Below are 21,162 nucleotides of genomic sequence, written 5' to 3' on the forward strand. Positions count from 1 at the left end.
ACCGAGGACATTATCCTCGGTAAAACTAATACCGAGAACATTTTTAATGTCGTCGGTATAATTTTTGTTTTACCGACGCGGCTGTACTGATAACTTTATACCGACAACATTGTCTCGGTATAGGTTATACCGATGACATTCGAGCTTATACCGAGGACATTTGTTCTCGGTATAGGCCCTGTTTTTTGTAGTGACTCTTCGTTAAGTTTCGGCCAAGCACACTAAATGGGAGGGAATTTTTTTTTAATAACTAAGGGTGGTTATTAGAGGTTAAGAGGGAGTTAGAAACATTATCCCTCATTTGCATCAGCCATTTGCAATATTGGAAAGAAGGACCGAGAGAGAGGAGGAAGAAGAAGTGCACGGTGCTTGTTGTACGTTCTGGTCCAAGGGGATAAGAGCAAGGTGAGTTATTTTCTTTGGGTTTTTCATTGAAGTTACAGACCCTCAACACGTTCATAGAACCTCTTAATCCACTGTAGAAGAAAGCAAAGGAAAGGAGAGTATTCTTGAAGGTTTCGGTACAAGAATAGTCCGAAGGAAAAACGTAAGTACGAACTTATTTTGTGGTGATTGTTCTCTTAGATTTTGAGTGCGAAACTCATGAGAAATGATTTGGTTGTGTTCATAGCGTTTTGGACTAAATTGGGTAGGAGAAGAAACCACTAGGAACCAACCACAGTAAGAGGTACAAACCCGTACATTTCCTTCGTAGTTTTACGGTGCCGATTTGTCTTTTCGTTTCTTAGACTTGGTTAAAAATTCTGAGCTGTTTTGTATAGTTTAAATCAATATGTTGGGACTACAAAACATACATTAATGGTTTGGGGATAGTTTAATATGTGTGATCTTGAGGGTTGGGATGTTTTGGTGGTGGTTAAGGTTGGTAGTGATGGCTGGCCGTGAGTACGAGGGTTACTATTTGGGTGGTCACGGATGGAGGCCGATGAAGGTGAGGGTGGTGGTTGTGGTGGCCGAATGGTGGTCATGGTGGTTAAGAGTGAAACCGTGACTGCCTATGTGAGGAGCCGTGGAGTCGAGCAAGGCAAGGGAGAATGATGGCTCATAAGGATGAAGATAATGGGGTGGTCACGTGCATGAAAGTGCATGTGTTCAACTAGTTACTAATGGTTACTGATTAGTAATTAAAGGGATCAAAAATGGTAGTTGGTTCCAAAATTTGGAAATTTTGTCGTGAGGTTCGGGATTAGGTACCCCAAAGTCTACAACTTGATATTTGAGGATCGAGGTTAGAAAATTCTCTAAGTAATATCTAAGATTAATAATTTTCGAGCTAGGCTCGGGAATTATTATTTAAGCTTCAAGAAAAGTTCTAGGTTCGGGAAATAGTTCCAAAGTTTAGATTGGATGATTTAAAACCTACAAAATATTTTCAAGGATTTAGAAAATATTTTATGAAGTACAATTTTACCCTTTTAAGTCTTAAGATCAAGAAGTGGGCGCGGGGCTCGTGAATTGGACTCTAGCATTAGAAAATTGAATTTTAATAAATAATTAGAGTTTTGACTTGAAATTTCGGACATAGTCTAGGATAAAATTATTAGGGAAATTTTACCCTTTATGCATCATAATATATTTAATTTTTTTTAAATGACAACATAAAAATTCTCCCCATATTATGCCCCCTCTTATATTTTGGACACAAATACCCTCCTCCCCTCCTCACTCAAATTTAACACTTCACTCTCTCTATTTCTTTCTCTCATCCCTCATTTACAGCCATTTTTTCACAGCTCGGAGGTGGAACGGATTGGAAGTTTCTTGGCGTTTTTAAGAGAAAAAATCATGGGTAAGTATCATTTCATTAATTTACTTATGAATATGAAATGCCATAGTTAGATATTAGATTCGAACTGTTCCGCAGTTGAGTTTGTATTTTTTTCTGCAACTTTTGAACTGTTCTTCGGATCTGAGATTTCCAAAATCGATAGTACATCGATGCTCCATCGATTCCATGTCGATGCTAATGCGAACATCTAAATTAGATGATATTTTCGATGTAATATCGATGGTGTATCGATGTTGAATCGATGTCATATATGTTGATTTGGTTCAGCGTCGATATGGCATCGATATTATATCGAAATTGAATCGCATACATAGGGCAACCATCACCATCGATGCCACATCGATTCTACATCGATGCCATATCGATACTGAGGCGAATTTCGACGTTAGTGTCGATGTAATATCGATGGTGTATCGAAATGTCATCGATGCCATATATGTTTATTTGGTTCAGCGTCGATGTAGCATCGATGTAACATCGACGCTGAACCAAATAAACATATATGGCATCGATGACATTTCGATACACCATCGATGCTATTTCGATACTGAGGCAAATATATAATTTCGATGTTGGTATCAATGATGTATCGATGGTGGTATCGATGATGTATCGATGTTGAATCGATGCCATATATGTTTATTTGGTTCAGCGTCGGTAAGGCATCGATGTGGCATCGAAATGGTATCGCATCGAAATGGCAACCATCAGCATCGATGATGCATCGAAATGCCATCGATGTGGCATCGATTTTGAACTACAATACAGATTTTCATAGGCATCGATTTACCATCGATTCTTCATAGATTACACTTTAATTTTATAATTTTCTTATGTTTTTTTTTTGTAAATTTGCAGGTTACAGAGTTAATATAATTGTTTCTTACAACGGTGTTTGGGAACAGAAAGGAGAAAAATGGAATTTCGAAGCTGGTTCGAACACTATAATACATGTACCAATTGATGTTGGTTACATAGAATTATTGGAGAAGTTGTATTCAAAGTTGAAAGTGGATAGGTCATTGTTTGACTTAAAGTTGGAAGTGTCGTTTACATGCAATGATTTTAATGTAGATCCCATTGAAATCACAGATGATGAAGGAGTTAGTGCTCTTATTCTTGAAAATTCAAAGTCCTTAAAACATTGGGTTCCTTTATGCGTTAGTTCGATTGCAAAGAACATTGCTCTTATTGATCCATCTCCTAGAGCGAGTGTTAATATGGAAAATCATAATCAATCATGCACGGCTATTCCACAAACAGCTACTGGGCCAAGTGTATGCATGGGAGGTCCTAGTCATAATGAAACTTTTTTTCCCCCAACAAATCTCCCGCATGATGATGGGTATGAGTATGAGCCTTATGTCAATGACGATCCAGTTGCCCTTTTTGGTGATGATGATGAAAGAGTTGAGGGGTGCAGTAGTTCTGATGATAACTCAGAGGATCAGTTGTCGATGCTACATGTGGTTCAAGTAGATAATTTAAATGTACGACCATTGCCAAGTCATCAAGAAAGCCAAGGACGGAGGACTGTTGGATCAGAGAGCAGTCGTCCAACTACACAAGATGATGGAAATAAATGGAGTTCTCCAGCGTATACTGCTGAAGATATCCCATGCCCCTCTTATGTTATCCCCACGTTATCTGGGGTGAGTTGTGGAGTAATAGAAGTTGGGAAAGTTTTTGAGAACAAGTTAGAGTTGAAGACGAAGGCACACTTGTATGCAATGAAGCAGAACTTCGAGTTTGTGGTGAAGAAGTCAGGTACTGAAGTTTGGTATATCACTTGCAAGGATCCTGATTGTGGGTGGAGATTGAGGGGGAAGAGAATTCCTAAATCTGATATGTTCGAGATAACTCGTTTCACCAACAAACACACTTGCTCACTTGACCTCCGACATAAAGGCCATCGCCAAGCTGCACATTGGGTTATTGGTCATTGCATAAAGAAAAAATATCAGACTGGATCGAATGCGTACATGGCAAACAACATAAGAGAGGACATTAAGAATGATTATGGCATTAAGTTGTCATATGGAAAAGCTTGGAGATGCCGAGAGAAGGCTCTTTCTTATGTCAGAGGGACACTGGAAGCATCCTACCAGAAGTTACCATCGTACCTGTTCATGCTTCAACAGAAAAATCCCGGGACGTTGACAGATTTTGTCACTGAGGAAGATCGATTCAAATATTGCTTTTTCTCACTCGGAGTTAGTAGAAGAGGGTTTCGTACATGTCGTCCTGTGTTATGTGTGGACGGTACCTTTTTAAAGACAAAATACGGTGGGCAGATGTTATGTGCAGTCGCGCTGGATGCAAATAACCATCTATATCCAGTTGCATTTGGTATTGTGGATAGTGAGAATCATGATTCTTGGAAGTATTTCATGTCAAAGCTAAAAGAAGCGATTGGGGAAGTCGAGGACCTGGCGTTTGTATCTGACAGGCATGCAAGTATTACACATGCCTTGGAAACTATTTTCCCCGATGCCTATCACGGTGCTTGCTACCACCACATTAGTATGAATGTGGTTGCTAAATTCAAGACTGATCATTGTCATGTGTTGATGTATAATGCGGAATATGCTTTTAGGAAATTCGAGTTCCACGCTAACTTCGAAAAAATCAAATCAAAAGACTCAGCCATTGCTCAATACCTAGAAGGAATGGGTTTTGATAAGTGGTCCCGTGCTTACTTTCCTGGAAATAGGTATGTCATTGTCAATTGTATTTTAATTTATGAAATCTTCTAAATGTATGTTACTATTAAATTTTAGTTTTCCTGGATACTAGGTATAATATAATGACAAGCAATTACGCTGAAAGTTTCAACAATAAGACCCGGGACGCTAGGAGCTTTCCGATAACTACATTCGTCGAATTTATTCGCTTCACACTACAGTCCTGGTTCTGTAATAGGAGAGAAACTAGCGAGAAGACAACTACCACTCTTGCACCGACCTATGAGAAAAATTTGGTGGATATGGCTGAGAAAGCTCGATTCTTGATTCCTTATGCAATAGGGAGGCATGAGTCCATGTGTTAGATGGTGAGCTGAATGGTGAAGTCGACCTCCTGAATAAGACATGCACATGCGGCGTGTTTCAGATTATTGGTATCCCATGTGTTCATGCACTATCTGGATCCCTTAAGCGAGGGGTGAACTTTTATTCGTTGTGTTCAGATTACTATAAAATTGAGACATGGAGGTCCTCTTACACAGAATCTATATATCCTACTGGTAACGAGGAAGAGTGGATTGTTCCACATGACATTATGACAATAACAGTGAGAACACCTGCGCAGAAAAACCCGGTTGGTCGTCCAAAGAAGAAACAAGGTAGGCCTAAGATGAAACGCCATCCTTCCAATGGAGATAAATTGGTTGTTCCACGCAAGTGCAGCACTTGTGGAGGTCTAGGCCATAATAGGGCAACTTGTAAAGTTCGTGTTTGAAATTTATGGCATCAATGTTAAACTTTTTATTTGGGTACTAATGGTCTTTGTTACTCTTTTTATTTGTGTATTGATGGACTTTGTTACTCTTTTTATTTGTGTATTAATGGACTTTGTTACTCTTTATATTTGTGTATTAATGGACTTTGTTAATCGAAACGACATTTTTTATATACAATACTAAGGAGAAATATACTATTGTGTGTCATCGAAATCAAAATAAATGTTCTAACATCAAGGGTACACATTCTCATAAAAAATGTCGATGCATAATTTATCCCTGAAGTACTGAATGTTGTCCTCGATGGCATATGATAAGGGAATGTCTCCAAGAATGAACTCCAAGTGTTTGATGGCGAATACACCGCAATCTCCGCTGAAACCAAGAAATCTTTATTGTGAGTGTATTGAAAATTAAAGGAGAGCATTATTGAAAATCTGAATTTAGTACGTCTACATGGTTCTAGACTGTGGGACAATATCAGTGGACATGCGCCGCCAATCAAAGTTTGGAACGGTGATCTTCGGTCTAGCTATTTTCAACTTGGGGTGTCCTTTAAACATACCAGAAGCGTTGAGTAAAGATGGAAGCATCCTAGTCCAAGGCTCCATCAACTCAGACAACTTATTATGGCTAAAGTTAGAATGATCTGAGTCAAATACAGTGATCATCCAATCAGCGAAATTTATTTCGCAAAGGACCCAGTGCTGATTTTCCATGCACCAGTGGAAGTAGACCTCGTTGCAATCACCCCAAGGCTTCTTGTACTTTTTGGCATCTCCTTTCAGGAAATCAAGAATGTCCGAGTCCCATTGGTAAGTCCTGCCATTTTTCTTGAATTCCTCGTATCTGGCAGGAATATATTGTGCAAATGATGAATCAAGTACGGTGGCTTTCATGGGGTACGTCTTCGGCAACTCAAAAAGACGTCTCCGTATAAGATAATTCGCAGCGTCGAGATGCTGCAAATAAATAGAGTAACGTTAAGGAAGAGTGGATTGTTAAAATGAGATAAATGTTCTAACAAACATAAGAGACTTACAGTTTCTGCCAACCATTCTTTTGCCACCTTCAACTTCAAGAACCAAACAGGGGTCCCATCACAACATTCCAACTTCCTCGGTCTGCTGTTATCAATCTCACCGAGTACCCATCGGTTAAAAGTTGTCAACATATCTTGATCCAACACCTTTAAAGGAAGGATCGTAACTGGGTCCTTGAACTTTGGTTTCTTGGCTGCTGGAGTATAGTCCTCGTACCTTACTGGTCTCTGTCTAGTACGCTTACCTGTAAAGGAGCAATTAGTATCTAATCTTTTTAAAACAAAAAAAAACTCATGGATTAGTCGTACCTAAGACCGTCTGCACTGGCTGAGAAGGTGTGGCTTCTCCAACAGAAGGCTCGTAACATGAGGGGAGAATATCGTACTCTACATCATCAGTTGGAGTGGGTGCATGAGTATGTGCAGGAGTAGGTGCAGGAGTAGGTATACCACCTAGTGTTGCCAGCTTCTCTAATATGACTTCTTGATTTTTAAGGACGATACCTAGAGTGGCATTAACATCGTCCACTGCACCTGATAGTCTGGCTATCTCACCCAACACCTCCTCATAAGCCCCAGGAGCAGGAGCAGGAGCAGAAGTAGGTTCTGTACTAGTATCTGGAGCAGACTCTGTTGGGGCATCCTCCACAAATATGCCAGCCTCAACGGCTATCTCAGCCACCGCAACAGCCTCTGCCTCAGGATCGTAAGGTCTTCCATCCTCTGGTGCAGGCTGGATCATATTCTGCAGTATCACATACCTAGGAGCATCCCCCTCTGTCCTCTGATATACGGCATCAAAGAAGTCTCGCTCATTCGGTCGAGGTCTTAGGATAGAAATGCATGACAACTGTAACGGAAACACAACAACCAAATTAGAAATGACATAAGTTGATTAGTATAATTCAAAATTTCTTGAATTATTTAAATGTATTGTAACTTACATGTCTCCTCGCAAGTACATCCTTCAAATGCAAATGCTTCGGCTGGCCTATGCTCTCCCACTGTAGCATCCTAGGGAACTTGAATCCACAGGGCTTGGCGTGTTCCTTCTGTAAATCAAGAATCGTCTCGTACGCCCAATATTGCAAGGCTGGTGGATACCCCTTGCAAGTGTACTTTGCCTCCACCTTAAAACCCTTAGAAGACTCCACCTCAATGATCTTCTTCGCCTTCTTACCTGGTATTGTACCACCAATCACTTTCATATCTCTATTGAATTGTTTCACAGTTGTATCGAATGAAAGGGATCCCCATGGATACTTCTCAAAATAATCTAAATCCTCGACCATCGACAATGAATCTCGCCAAATAGCATTGTCGTTCTCAGCGCCCAATAGTATCCCCTCCACAAAGTAAACCAAACCGAGCTTGTACAAATCATCAGGTACATCGCACATACTAAAAGCTCGTTCCAAGATACTGAACTGAATGTCTTTTTCGGGTTCCACACTGAAATATGTATCAACTAGGCGGGAGGAAGTAATGTGAGGTTCAATGTCAATGGCAAGTGGTGGACAGGAGCAGCTCAGGCCGGTGATAATGACAAACTCGTGCACCCCAAACTTACATAAGTTTGGGCCCATCAAGAAGTGCACCTCATCGCCACGCGGAGACTTGACCTTCCGCAAAAGTAGTGTGTGAACCAATGCCCCAGAGAACGAAAAGGGAGGGGCTGTGAAGAATGGTCCAAAAACAGACTCATTCACCCTCCCCAACAATCCATGCTCCTCAAATCTTTTCTTCAATTTTGTTAACCTCCCGGAACCCCTATAGGTCATACGACCGACATAATGATCCTCCATAGGGATCTCAAGTGGTGGGATACGTTTGGGTGGCATCTGCAAAATATCCAAAAAAAAAAAAAATTAGTTGAATTTATAAAAAATACTCAATTTGTTGTTGTCATCGAAATGGGATCGATGTACCATCGAAATAGCATCGATGGAGCATGGAATCGATGCCATATATGTTCAGCATCAATATGGCATCGATGTGGCATCGATAAACCATCGTTTGCCATCGATTATGCATCAGTATCGACATGGCATCGATGTAGCATCGATATACCATCGATGGCCTTTCGATGGTACATCGATGCAGCCTTTCGAGTCCACATCGATGCTCCATCGATGCCATGTCGATGCTGATGCGAACATCTAATTGAGATGTTATTTTCGATGGTGTATCGATGTCGAATCGATGCCATATATGTTCAGCATCGATATGGACTCGATGTGGCATCGATTATACTTCAGTATCGATTATGCATCGATGTGGTATCGATAAACCATCGATTATGAAAGAATCGACATGGCATCGATATACCATCGATGGAGCATCGATTACTCACTGTATGTCATCGATGGAGCATCGATGGAGCATCGATGTGGAATCAAAAGAACATCGACCCACAAAATTTTTGCAGAATTTGCAGAATGCACATAGAATCAAACTCATTTTAAGCTACATTTTTTGCAAAATAAAGATTAACAATCAAACCCATTTCATCGATTTATACATTACGATTCAATTTTTTTTTTTTAAAAAACACATGAAAACCGAATGTCTTACCTTACCGTGGCCAGAGATGGAGAAGACGGTGGCAACGGCGACTGTGGGGAGAGAGAGAGCTTCGCCTGAGATGGTGAGAATGTGACCCGAGAGAAAATAATGAGATAGAAATGAAAGAGTTTGGCTGGGAAGAGGGAAGAATTTGGTTTGGCTGGGAAGAGGAAAGAGTTTGGTTTGGTTGGGAAGAGAGAAGGTGAGGGGTCTCGATTGATATGGGTATTTTTGTCCAAAATTTTAAAATGGCATATAAATGAGAGATTATTTTATGGTGGCATTTAAAAAAAATTAAGTATTTTATTACACATACTGTCTAAAATTTCCCAATTATTATTGGAAATAATAATTTTCTAATTTAAGTTCGGGATTTTGAGAGGGGTATCATGGTCATTTTACACCAAGGTCTCAAGTTTGGGCCAAGGTCGGGAATTACAGCTTTTTATTTTAAATTCCCTTATATATATTTAAAATCTTAGTAAGCATAAACTAAGTTATAATTGTCTCAATATGATTATAGGGTCTAAACGCGATCGGAAATACTCATGAGGACATAATTCAAGAAAGCTAAGGACATGAGATAAGGAAGTATACACCAAGAGTAACTTAGCATGTTGTGATCTTAGTGAATTGTTTGCATGTTTGTATGCTGCCACACTACTACAAAAATGAGATTTCCTGACAATTTTTAACTGTCGCTATTGAGCAACGACGACAGTCGACTAACTGTCGTATTTTCCTATGCCGGCGCAGGAATAGCTACGCCGACAGCTATTAGGTGTCGTCATTGCTTGCTACGCCGACAGTTATTAAGTGTCGCCGTTGCTGGCTACGCCAACAGTTATTAGGTGTCGCTGTTGCTGACAAAGCCTATAGTTATTAAGTGTCATCGTTGCTAGCAACGTCAGCAACTAATAGTTGTCGCCGTTAGTGGCAACGCCAACAGTTATTAAGTGTCGTGATTGGCTATCTATAGTGACAGTTTTTAATTGTCGCAAAATTTCCACACTAGAGGGCCACTACTACAAAAAAATGTTTTTTAGGAATATTTTTAGACCTCACGGGGCGCGAGTCCTCTATTTGAGAGCCTTAAAAACCAAGGTGTTTTAGAGCCTTAAATTATGATTTAAATGAAACATTTATTTTTATAAAAATTTGAAAACTTATAGATTAAAATAACAAAACTTATAAATTCAATGAGATAGTTACAAAATTTATACTCAATGAGATGTCATATAGTATCCAAGATTTATTATACATTTAATCAATACCAAGAAAGAAACAAATATTCCTAAATTAATTAACAATATAGCCCAAAGTATGATCAATCCGAACAAATGTATCCTTAGCTTCCTTGCAAATAAAAAAGATGAATACATTGAGGCGTGGCGTGGACACCATAACAATATTAGTCCATTGAGGCATTTTCACTGACACTTGATTTGCATTACAAGAAAAAAACCCAATAAATACATGAAAAACAATTAAATCTACTAAGCAAGCTTAAGAACAGTAAGGTCAAAGACTTCTTAAAATATTAATTAGGACAACCAAACCCAGTACAGAGTTAAAATACACACATTCAAAGCCTAATCAATGTAGAAAAAGGAAACCATAAATAAAAAAATAAAAAATCTGCCAATATAACATTCATATTTACAGTATACACTCAAGATCCCAGAAATCAGAACTAAGGAGAGAATACACTATAGAAATATTCATTTTTTTGTAATTATTACATAGAGCAAAGCAGGACAGAGAGTGCTCCTAGAAACTTTTATACTTCCAGTACATGCAAAAAAAATCACAAAATGAAAAAAAATTATATATATTCATATCATATGCCTTATGCATGATCTAAGAGAGTATTGTGGCAGAGGTTTAATTAATAACTTAGCAAAAGAAGAGACAAAAATCATTTGTAAGTTACAAAGCAACAATGTATATACTAAAAACAAAGCTTTTAAAAGTACCTTCTTAGTTGCACAATCCTTTGGGAAATTTAGAAGCCCTTGGTCAAAGCAATGACTCGGGATGAGCACTATGGATAATGACTTCAGGAGCCATCCAATATAGAGTACCCTTTATAGACTTGGCACCTGAAATTGTTGTTTACAATAATTAAAATCTACTTTGTTTGAATAGCAGATTAATAATTGAGGGCTTTCCATTTTCAACTGTAATTTTAAATGAGTGCAAAAACATCAGATTATCTAACTCAATGCAATATAAAGGTCTCTGCTCTTAGCCATCTCAGACAAAATTAAACTAAAAAAAGATTCTCTAGCCATCTCAGACCAAAATAAACTAAAAAACGATTCTCCACAAAATAATGATATGATCCATAATTTTTATTTAATCTAGAATCCAAAGAAAACAATCATTGCTTGTCTAAAATCTGCTCTAAACAATATACAAAAAAGGTGTCACAAAGGCACAATTGAACAACAACTCAGTTGAACATCAATGGTTATAGGTAACTAAAACACACATCATATATAATAATTTCTCAGCAAGCAGTAGAAAGACAAAACAACTGCTCTTGCACACAATCCAGGAATGAAGAAACATGCGGCTTACTACTTGTGCATACAACACAGGGTAAGTACATATATGGATAGAATGAAAATGAGATTATAATATGATAATATACCTTGTTGATGATAAGGTCAGCCTGAGAAATATTAAGAGCAATTGAATGATGAGTCCATTAAGATGGCATCTATTTTGCTAGTAATGAAGATACACCAAGATTAACAAAAGAGTAGGTATGTTAAGACAATGAAAAAAGACATAATATTTCACAACCACATAAACCAACACCATTTTCTTCTGTACTATTGATTTCTTAAAACCCAAAGACAACTGTAATATTACCAAACAAAGGGAAACTAAATCAATCATGATTGATCAGTAGACATTTTCGAAAACACCATTTCAGGGATTCAACAAAAAAAAATACAAGTACCATTTTTTACTGAGAAATTTAGAGACTCCAAAACCAAAAAAACCACCACAGCTACAAATAGACGGTGAACAAGAAGGAAAACAAAAGGAGAGATCAAGTGCAGCAATATCATCCAGGGGTACATGACTGTCATTACATTTAAACAAATTTTTAGTAGTTGAATAATATGCCATGCATATTAGAGAATTATTCTCTTGAAATAATGGTAACATGATTTAAATCTTTTCATTTGAGATTTTTATTGCCATGTAGCAGTACAATTTTAAACAAAGTTGATTGTCATGTTGAAAACTATTATCCAAGAAAGAAAAGTCGTCTACCTAAATGAGTTGTCAAGTTTCATGAGCATAGTAATATGATATATGAATAATACGAGAAAAAGCTAAACTAGACAACATATTAATTATAAATATACATACATATATATATTCATATGAGTACATTAACATATGAAGACACGCATTAATCCTATCATGAAAAGCTAAGCCTAAGACACACTATATCACACAAAGACATTGGCAGCCAAAAGATCTATCCCAAAATCCAATACTATAAAAAAAATACGTAAGAATTTTGAAAGAAAAAAAAATCCTTTTCGCAAATATACAAACAGATAGTGTGTATTAGTGGGAAAAGAACATTACAACTAATATCTCAAACATATATTTATATATATATGATCTAATAATAACAGACCTAAAAGATTCACAAAAGCAATCATTCACTCTTCAACTAAAGAAAAATGCAAAAATACATGAACCAAATAAGTTGATAATCTCATATCCATTTCAGATTTAAGCCAGCCAAAACGTTGATTCCAATTCCGACCTCAGTTGAGTCCGATCCTTCAGTGGGTTTTGAAGCCCAAAACATGAGTATGGTGGTGGTGGCTCGTCTAGTGGTAGCTTAGAGTGGCCAAAAAGTACTCGGAAAGCTTCGTAGCACTCCCAATCGTTCGAACTTTGAAGGCCCAATGGGGGACCTTAAGGGGCGTGTACGGCGGTGGGTTCGTGGGGGTCGAAATTTCGGAGGCCGGGGAACACGCCTGTACGACACGTGTAGCTTTCCGGCAACTGGAAAGCGATCGTTCGAGTCTAGCAGATCGGACACGAGAGAGAGGAAAGTGAGGTCGGGTGGGGAAGAGATAGATCTGAGAGTGAGAGAGAAAGAGGGTTTGCGTGTTTTTCTTTTCTTCTTTTTTTTTTCATTTCCTACTTAAATTATTAATAAAGTTTTATTTATTTAATTTGATTTGCTTATTAGTTAATTAAGTAATAAATATGATTTTTCTAATGTTAAAATTTGAATTCAATTTTATTTTAACTTTCTAATTAAATTAATAATCTTACCATATTAAATTTGAGTCCCAAAATTATAAATTAACTTTTAAATCATATTTTACTCCAATTCTCATAAATTTTTTTATTGAGATTAAAAATATCTTATTATTTATTTTCATGAATAATATAGTAATTAAGTGGTCCAAATTCTTTTATTTTCAATTTCACAATTTTAAAAATTATAAACCTTCAAATCTTGATAAATTCTAATTATCAATTTATTTATTTCTTATTAATCATTTCCCAATAAATAACAATAACTCAAATTAAACGACATAACTTTGTAAAGCTTTAATTTTACTGAGTGTTTTTCTTTGCTTTTTTTAGCACTGCACCAAATACCCCTTTTTACAACATAAAAATATAATACTGATGAAAAAGTATTATGATATACTTATATATATATGGTAAAAGGAAAAAATGGCGGTAATTTATTTGGGAGCCCGCCTATAATAAAAGTTATGTTTTTTTTTTCCAGCAAATTCATTTTTTCCTAGCCCGAATATAACTCCCTCATTTTCTTCTTCGACTACAGTGTCCCCAAAGTCAATCCCAGTGGTTCGGCTTCAAATCTCCTGCATCCCTCAAATCTCCTCTCTCTCTCTCTCTCTCGTCTTTCTCTATCTCTCATTCTCTCCGTTTCCAGTCAGTCCTCCTCTAACCCATCTATGCCTCTCCCTGCTTAGAAATCTTCCATTGACGCAATACCCACCATTAGAATCGACTAGTCCCTTCTGAATGATGACCCTTTTATGCTCTGCGCCGTTTGCAAGGACCAGTTCGAGCTTGGCATTGAGGCCAAGCAACTTCCCTGTAAGCATCTCTACCATCCCTAGGAGGCACGATCTTCTATTTTTTGCTGGGAATGGTGGTAGCGGCAGCGTTCAGGGCTCATTCTCTCCCAACCAGATTGCGGAGGTGGGGACAGAGACGGAGATGGGAGCGGTCTCCAGTTGTCCAGTTGCGGGTAGAGCTCGTATAAATGGTGAAGATGGAGGGCTGAGTTTAAGTCCCAGGGTCATTGAGGAGGGCGATGTTGCCATTTCTGAAAATTTGAGGTCTGTACTATTTCTTTAGCTACTTGAAATTGGGTTTTGGAATCTTGATTGGTGTCTCAGTTAGGATTATTGAAGAAAAGGGTAAATTAGATCTTGGAAAAGTCTCCAAGAAGGACTATTATAAGACTCAATAAATGGAAGTTTACTTCGTTTTGTAGGAATTTAGGGTCTATTACTTCTCACTGATGGTCTCACAGAGGGATCCGAGCCCCCTCTTCTTTCTTCTTGAAATTTTGGTAAAATATGAATCTCTCTATTTAATTTCGGATGTAGTATACCTATATGATTCTATAGATATGATTTTTTTCATTAAAGGCATAAATCTTTTACGATATTGAGTTTGTCTCCTTTATTTGGTTTGCGAATTTACAAAGGCCTACTGTAAATGTTCTTTTTTTTTTTGGTTTTGGAGTCGCTAAATTTCTAGAGTAAAAAATGGCAGATGTAGTCTTTTTTTTTAATCTCTAAAGTTGTGTTGTAAAAAATGGCTATTGTACAGGTTCGAGTTTTGATTTGCTCAGACCACAAGAAATTGGGACCTTCTCTATTCTGCTCATGGTGGTGGACTAGACTGAAATCGTTATCTCTTCTCTTGGTCAGGTGAGGTGAGTTCAGTCAAAATTATTTACAAATTCTATATTATATCTTGATTACTTTCCATTTTGATCAAATGTAATTGGGTATATCTTAGTTTCTTTTTAATTATTTGGTTTTCAATCCCTCTAAATCATTCTAACAATCATCATTTATGCTTTAAGATTAGACAATGTTTTTGTTGAATTCAATATTTTCTTCATTGGTTGATGTTTTTTTAACAGCTGATTTACTGACTGAAGTTGCAATATGATGCCTTTTATATTGAACTGTGGTTCATTCTGTTTCAGAAAAATATTTATTCTTTGTTTGTAGTTTCCTTTCATCTTCTACTTAAATTTACTCTTTGAACTTGGAGTTAGAGGAGAAAATCAACAGTAAGAATCTTATTAATTGTTTTTTTGACACCTTATTTTAAGACATTAGAAATCTTACTAAACAGTGAGACTAATGTAGCTAAATGCTGTCAGTCATTAAATTTTCATGAAGTTTAATTTTAATTTTCCTTTAGATGAAGACAACCCTTGATGTGGTAGCAGGTTCAATCAGGTAAAATTTCTTGGAGACGATATAGTGATTGTGGCGTAAATTTCTTGCTTCAACAAAATGAACGTTTGGTTTGTTTTAAGCGTTTGTTAATATTTTTATGTAGTTTTTTTTCCTTTGAAAATTTTCTCAAACAGGGCTTACCAGACTCCAATTTCCAAAGCTAAGCGAGGAGGGTATAAGGATAGTCCAGCTGATGATTTACTTGTAGTTGTTTTAAAGGTAAACAACCCATTGATTTTGGCTTGTAATACCATTACTGTATATGATTTTGTTCTGATTTGGCTTATATACAAAGGATTATTGATTTTCTTTCTTTCTTATATGTAATTAATATACAATTTAGGCCATGATAGAGAAAACAAATCTGGACCTAAGTGAATTTGGGGATATAGTTGTTGGTACTGTTTTGCCACCTGGTTCACAAAGAGCAACAGAGTGCAGAATGGCAGCAGTCTATGCTGGTTTTCCTAGTAAGTTTTCACTTTTATTTTTTCAGCTGCACCTTTTATGAGTTTTTTCCAATGGTATCTAGTTTATGAATCTACTTTAATATTAGATGGCAATGCATGTTAAGATTTTAAAAAGATGATTTTTATTTTTAATATGAGTTTAGTAGAAAATATATAAATAATATTGTCTTTAGTGTATGCTATGGAATTTGATTTATCTTCATTTATGAAAGGTGCTCTCACAATCTGGTAAAATTTAGCTGAAATAGTTTTTTTTATTTTAAAACAAAACAACTAGTATTAATAAAAGAATATATAATACAAGTGAGTGGAGAAAACAACCACAGTAAACTCAAGAAAAACAAAAACTAAGAAAAAATAAAAAGGTAGCTTGCCGTCTACATTTGAATTTTGCTCTCGGGGAACCTACTCTATGGCGTAGAACTCGAATTGTTCGAGTGCAACCTTGGCATTTTCTAAATACGCAGCCATCCTTATGCCACAAGCTTGATATTCCCCTAAAATTTTGTTGACCACTAATTGTGAATCACTGTAGCAATGTATAGCCTTTGCTTTGAGTTCCTTGGCTACTCAAAGTCATGCCAGTAATGCTTCATATTCAACCTCGTTATTAGACACTTCGAAGTTGAACCTTAGGGCGGAATGAAAACGACCTCCTGTTGGAGTGATCAGAATGATTCCTGCCCCCGATCCATTTTCATTGGATGATCCGTCGACATAAATTTTCCACAGCTTGCGAGTTGGGGTTATAGCCTCGTCGTCAGACACTCCAGTACATTCTACGATGAAATCTGCCAAGGCTTGTCCTTTTATGGTCGTCCTCGGGTGATATGTGATCTCGAACTGTCCGAGTTCGACTACCCACTTTAACAATCTACCCGAGGCTTTTGGTTTAGACAAAACTTGACGCAGTGGTTGGTCAGTTAACACATGGATAGGATGTGCCTGGAAGTAAGGTCGGAGCTTTCGAGATGAGTGGATCAGGTTGAGAGCCAGTTTTTCCATTAAAGGGTATCTCGATTCTGCCCCCAATAACCTTTTGCTGACATAATACACTGGTTTTTGTATCTTCTTGTCTTCTCGGATGAGCACAGCACTAATGGCATGCTCGATAGTAGCGTGATACAAGTATAAGACTTCTCCTATGATAGGCTTTGACAAGATCGGAGGTTCGACGAGATGTTTCTTTAAATCCTAGAATGCGAGCTCGCATTCCTCTATCCACTCAAACTTTTTGCCCCCTCTCAAAATGTTGAAAAAAGGAAGACAATGGTCTATAGATTTTGAAACAAATCTACCTAATACCGCCATCCGTCCAGTTAAACTTTGGACATCTTTATGCTTTTGAGGCGAGTCCATGTCAATCAATGCCTTGATCTTGTTAGGATTAACCTCTATTGTAATGCCCTACTACCTTAGAGCCGTTACTAAGTGAGTTTAAAATGTGCAATTAAATCGCTAAATGAGGTTTTTAGAACAAAAGTGTGATTAAACAGAAATCAAGGATGCAATCTTTAAAAGTACTCTATTTCATTGAAAATTCCAAGAGTTTAACATTTAGGATCCCAAAATAAAGTTTATAAAGTATTTACAACTCAGAATAGGTTTGCAGGTGACTAATTATCAAAAACGTAGTTTAATACATCCATTTCTCAAAATGCCCCCAACCAAAGCAGCCAGGCAGGCCAAACATGTACGCGCCGCTCCACGCTCTCCGTACTCATGGCTGGTTGATTTTCTCCTTGCCCTTACCTGCAACACAGAGCACCCGTGAGCCGAAGCCCAGCAAGAAAACTCACACAGCACATAACATACGCATATTATATAGCCAACATATCAGACAATCCACGGATAAAACAGATAGTCCATCAGACCAAACAAGTACGGCCATGCCGTCCCAGAAGCGTTACCAAAGCCTGGGATCTCAGTTCTCACCATAAGGATATCTCATGTATCCATTGGGGTCTAACCGTAACCATAAGCACTCCATGTGCCAAGTGTTATTCCCGGCCCCACTGCCGTTCTCGGCCCTTCGCCGTTCCCGACTCCTTTGTCGTTCATTTTTTTATAACCACATATAGCATTCTCAAACAGCATTCAAACATATAATAATTCAATTAAAGCTACACCCTAACAGTAATACAATCTAGGGTTGTGCCCTGCAACAACACTATGGGCCCATGCCCTGCTCTACGGGTGCTACAGTTTTCTTACCTGTATCCCGAGCTTTACAATGCACCAAAGTCACGAGCACGGTCCTCTATCCCGAGCCTCTCTGGAAACCTAGTCACAACACATAAGAAACATCCTTTACTACTAACCAATCCAAAATCACTTCTCGGGACCAATCCCGTACTCTCGGGACCTCCAATTTCCCAAAACAACGTAACGGAAACATTCCCCGAGTCCCCAGAACAAATGCCCAAAAATGAAAAATTACCCTATCCTGAAAATAGCCTAGCGCCGTAGCGCTACCCGTGAGGGTCGCGGCTCCCAGAAAGTCAAAGAGCTCCCCAGCTCTAATACAGCCTCGCGCCGCGGCACCAAAGAACAGGGCCGCGGTGCCCCTTCGCGAACCCAGAAATCTGGGTTTTCCCCTGCATTTTCCCCGAGCCAAAACACCTCGACTTCAACCCAAACACATACCTAAACCTCAATATCAATTTAAAACCCCAAGTAAACCATTTAACAACCTATAAACATCAACAACAAGCTCAATTACACAATTACACCCAAAATCCACACTTGAGTTTTAGATTTCAAAAACTTAAACCACAGCTTCTAAAACTTAAACCAGAGCTTGAAAAGTATAACCCGTGCTTCCAAAATCTTAAACTACATCAGATACGAAATTCAAACATGTTTAAAACCCTTACCTCAATCAATACTTCAGCTTGAATTCTCTTCAATCTCAGCTTCAAGCCACTTCCCCCTTAGTTTATCCAAACTGAATTCCATGCAAACCAGCCATAACTTTCTTTAAATTCCCACACTTAGTCTCTAGAATCAACCTTAAATTTAAACCAAAAACAGAGCATAACTCTTACCTTTGAACAATCTCAGTCTTATCTTGATTTTGGTTGCCTCAAACCTCTTGATTCTCCCCCTAGGTTTCAAATTCAGCTTTCTTCTTCTCTTCTATCTTTTTCCTCAAATTTCAGCATAAACCCAATTGTGACTAAGTGTAATACGTGAATCTTTTTTTCCCTCTGTTGAAGGTTATCTAGACTTCTGCCTAATGACCATTTTACCCCTCCATAAAAACCCTTTCCTAACTAAACCTCAAGGGCATCTTGTCATTTCACCTTTCCTACAATTTTACCACTTTCTCATCTTAAATTGTTACTCTTGACAGTTACCAATGGTTACTCAAGTTACTCAATCTCCATTAACCATTAACCATTAGCTCCCAAACTCACATTATAAGATTCCCAAAATACCCCTAGGCTCCTCCCGAGCCAGGTATCTAATCCCATTGTGACTATTAAACTGATTAGCTCCCTAAGACTGTCTCGGCACGTGCATCGCAATAATATCACCACTCACACGTGGTACTAATCATATAATACAATTATCACATTTATGCCCTCAGCGGGCTAAAATTACCAATTTACCCCTAACAAACAAACGGGGCCCACACGCATATTTATTCCACCTAAACATGCATTCTAATCACACATATTCATTTAAATTCATATATTAACATGTTAATTCACTTATTGCCCTCTAGGCACGCTAATCAAGGTCCTAAACCTTATTAACAACTTGGGGTGTTACATCTATCCCTTGCGCATTTACTATAAAACCTAGAAACTTTCCTAAAGATACTCCGAAATAGCATTTTTGTGGGTTGAGTTTCATGTTATATTTTCATAATACGGCAAAGCATTCTTCGAGGTCATCCACATGGTTATCGTTATGTTTAGACTTGACTAGCATGTCATCAACATAAACTTCCATGTTATTACCTATCTGTTCGAAGAACATTCTGTTCATAAGTCTTTGATATGTTGCTCCAGCATTTTAAGACCGAAAGGCATGACATTGTAGCAGTATAATCCTTTATCGGTTACAAAGCTCGTATGCTCTTGGTCCGATGTGTGCATGGCAATCTAGTTATATCCAGAATAGGCATCCATGAATGACATGAGGTCGTGACCTGCTGTGGCATCTACGAGCTGATCGATCCGCGGTAAGGGAAAACAATCCTTGGGGCATGCCTTGTTCAGGTCGGAGTATTCGATGCAGGTTCGCCATGTTCCATTGGGTTTCGGAACCAACACTGGATTGGAAATCCAATCAAGATAGAAGGCATCTCATATGAATCGATTTGCCTTTAACATGTCAACTTCTTTCTTTAGGGCCTTCTTTCTATCGTCGTCTAGGAGTCTTCGTTTGTGCTGTTTTGGGGGGAAACTCTTGTCGATGTTAAGTGCATGACTTATGACATTTGAACTTATTCCCACCATGTCTGAATGCGACCATGTGAATACATCCTGTTTCTCTTTTAAGAAGCGAATTAATTACTATTTCACTTTTTCAGAAAGATTCTTACCCACCTTCACCGTCTTCGTGGGATCGACTTCTTCGAGCTTAACCTCCTCGAGCTCTTCTATAGGTTCGAGGTCAGTCATTTCCTCTATTCTGGGGTCGATCTCTTCATCAATCTCGAAAATTATCCCATCCTTGTTCTGTATTACCACAAGTGCTTGTGCACTTGTTTGTTTCTTCCTTCTAACGGAGATGCTATAGTACTCCCTCCCCGCAAGTTGGTCCCCTTTCAGAGTCCCGATGCCACTAGAAGTCGGGAACTTGATGGCCAAATGTCTAACAGATGATACTGCCCCCAGCCCAACTAGGGCGGGTCTCCCGAGTAGTACATTGTAGGCAGATGGAAGATCCACCACGACGAACTCCATCATCTTGGTTACCGAGACTGGATAGTCTCCCAAGGTCACAGGGAGTTCAATGGATCCCATACAGGCAATCCCTTCTCCTAAAAAATTGTACAGCGTGGTTGCACGAGCCTTTAGGTTGCGAAGCGTGAGTCCCATCTTTTGTATAGAGTGGCTTTATAGAGGATATTCATCAAGCTTTCGTTATCAATCAGGACTCGGTGTACCCTTTTGTTCATGAGCTGGAGGGTTATGACCAGGGGGTCGTTATGTGGAAATTGGACATGAGATGCGTCTTCTTCAGTGAAGGTTATAGGCTGAGTTTCAACTCTTTGTTGTTTTGGAGCTCTTGGTTCAGGTTGGTAGGGAGAACCGTCACTGGTCTTGAGCTCATTTACGTATCTCTTT

General features: G+C 38.2%; 2 protein-coding genes and 1 long non-coding RNA gene across 3 annotated transcripts; 1 reads left to right on the forward strand and 2 right to left on the reverse strand.

The window, feature by feature from the left end:
- Positions 1–3,267: 3,267 nt before the first annotated feature.
- Positions 3,268–5,269, forward strand: LOC133791622 (uncharacterized). Its single transcript, XM_062229541.1, has 4 exons — positions 3,268–3,577; positions 4,118–4,523; positions 4,607–4,854; positions 4,998–5,269. Exons 1-4 carry the CDS (start codon positions 3,268–3,270, stop codon positions 5,267–5,269), a joined length of 1,236 nt encoding a protein of 411 aa, XP_062085525.1.
- Positions 5,270–5,414: 145 nt separating this feature from the next.
- LOC133791223 (uncharacterized) lies at positions 5,415–9,112 on the reverse strand. Its single transcript, XM_062229151.1, has 6 exons — positions 8,887–9,112; positions 7,257–8,153; positions 6,622–7,162; positions 6,313–6,557; positions 5,727–6,232; positions 5,415–5,645 (listed from the first exon to the last, which is right to left on the reverse strand). The coding sequence occupies exons 2-6, from the start codon at positions 8,151–8,153 to the stop codon at positions 5,504–5,506; spliced, it is 2,331 nt and encodes a 776-aa protein (XP_062085135.1). The 5' UTR covers positions 8,887–9,112; the 3' UTR covers positions 5,415–5,503.
- A 938-nt stretch (positions 9,113–10,050) lies between these two features.
- LOC133791224 (uncharacterized) lies at positions 10,051–13,214 on the reverse strand. The gene is made up of 2 exons (XR_009874145.1): positions 11,534–13,214; positions 10,051–10,979 (listed from the first exon to the last, which is right to left on the reverse strand). It is a non-coding gene; the product is annotated as an uncharacterized LOC133791224 (long non-coding RNA).
- Positions 13,215–21,162: the final 7,948 nt, after the last annotated feature.

The sequence above is a fragment of the Humulus lupulus genome, chromosome 7 (genome assembly GCF_963169125.1).
Source record: "Humulus lupulus chromosome 7, drHumLupu1.1, whole genome shotgun sequence".
Lineage (NCBI taxonomy): Eukaryota > Viridiplantae > Streptophyta > Magnoliopsida > Rosales > Cannabaceae > Humulus > Humulus lupulus.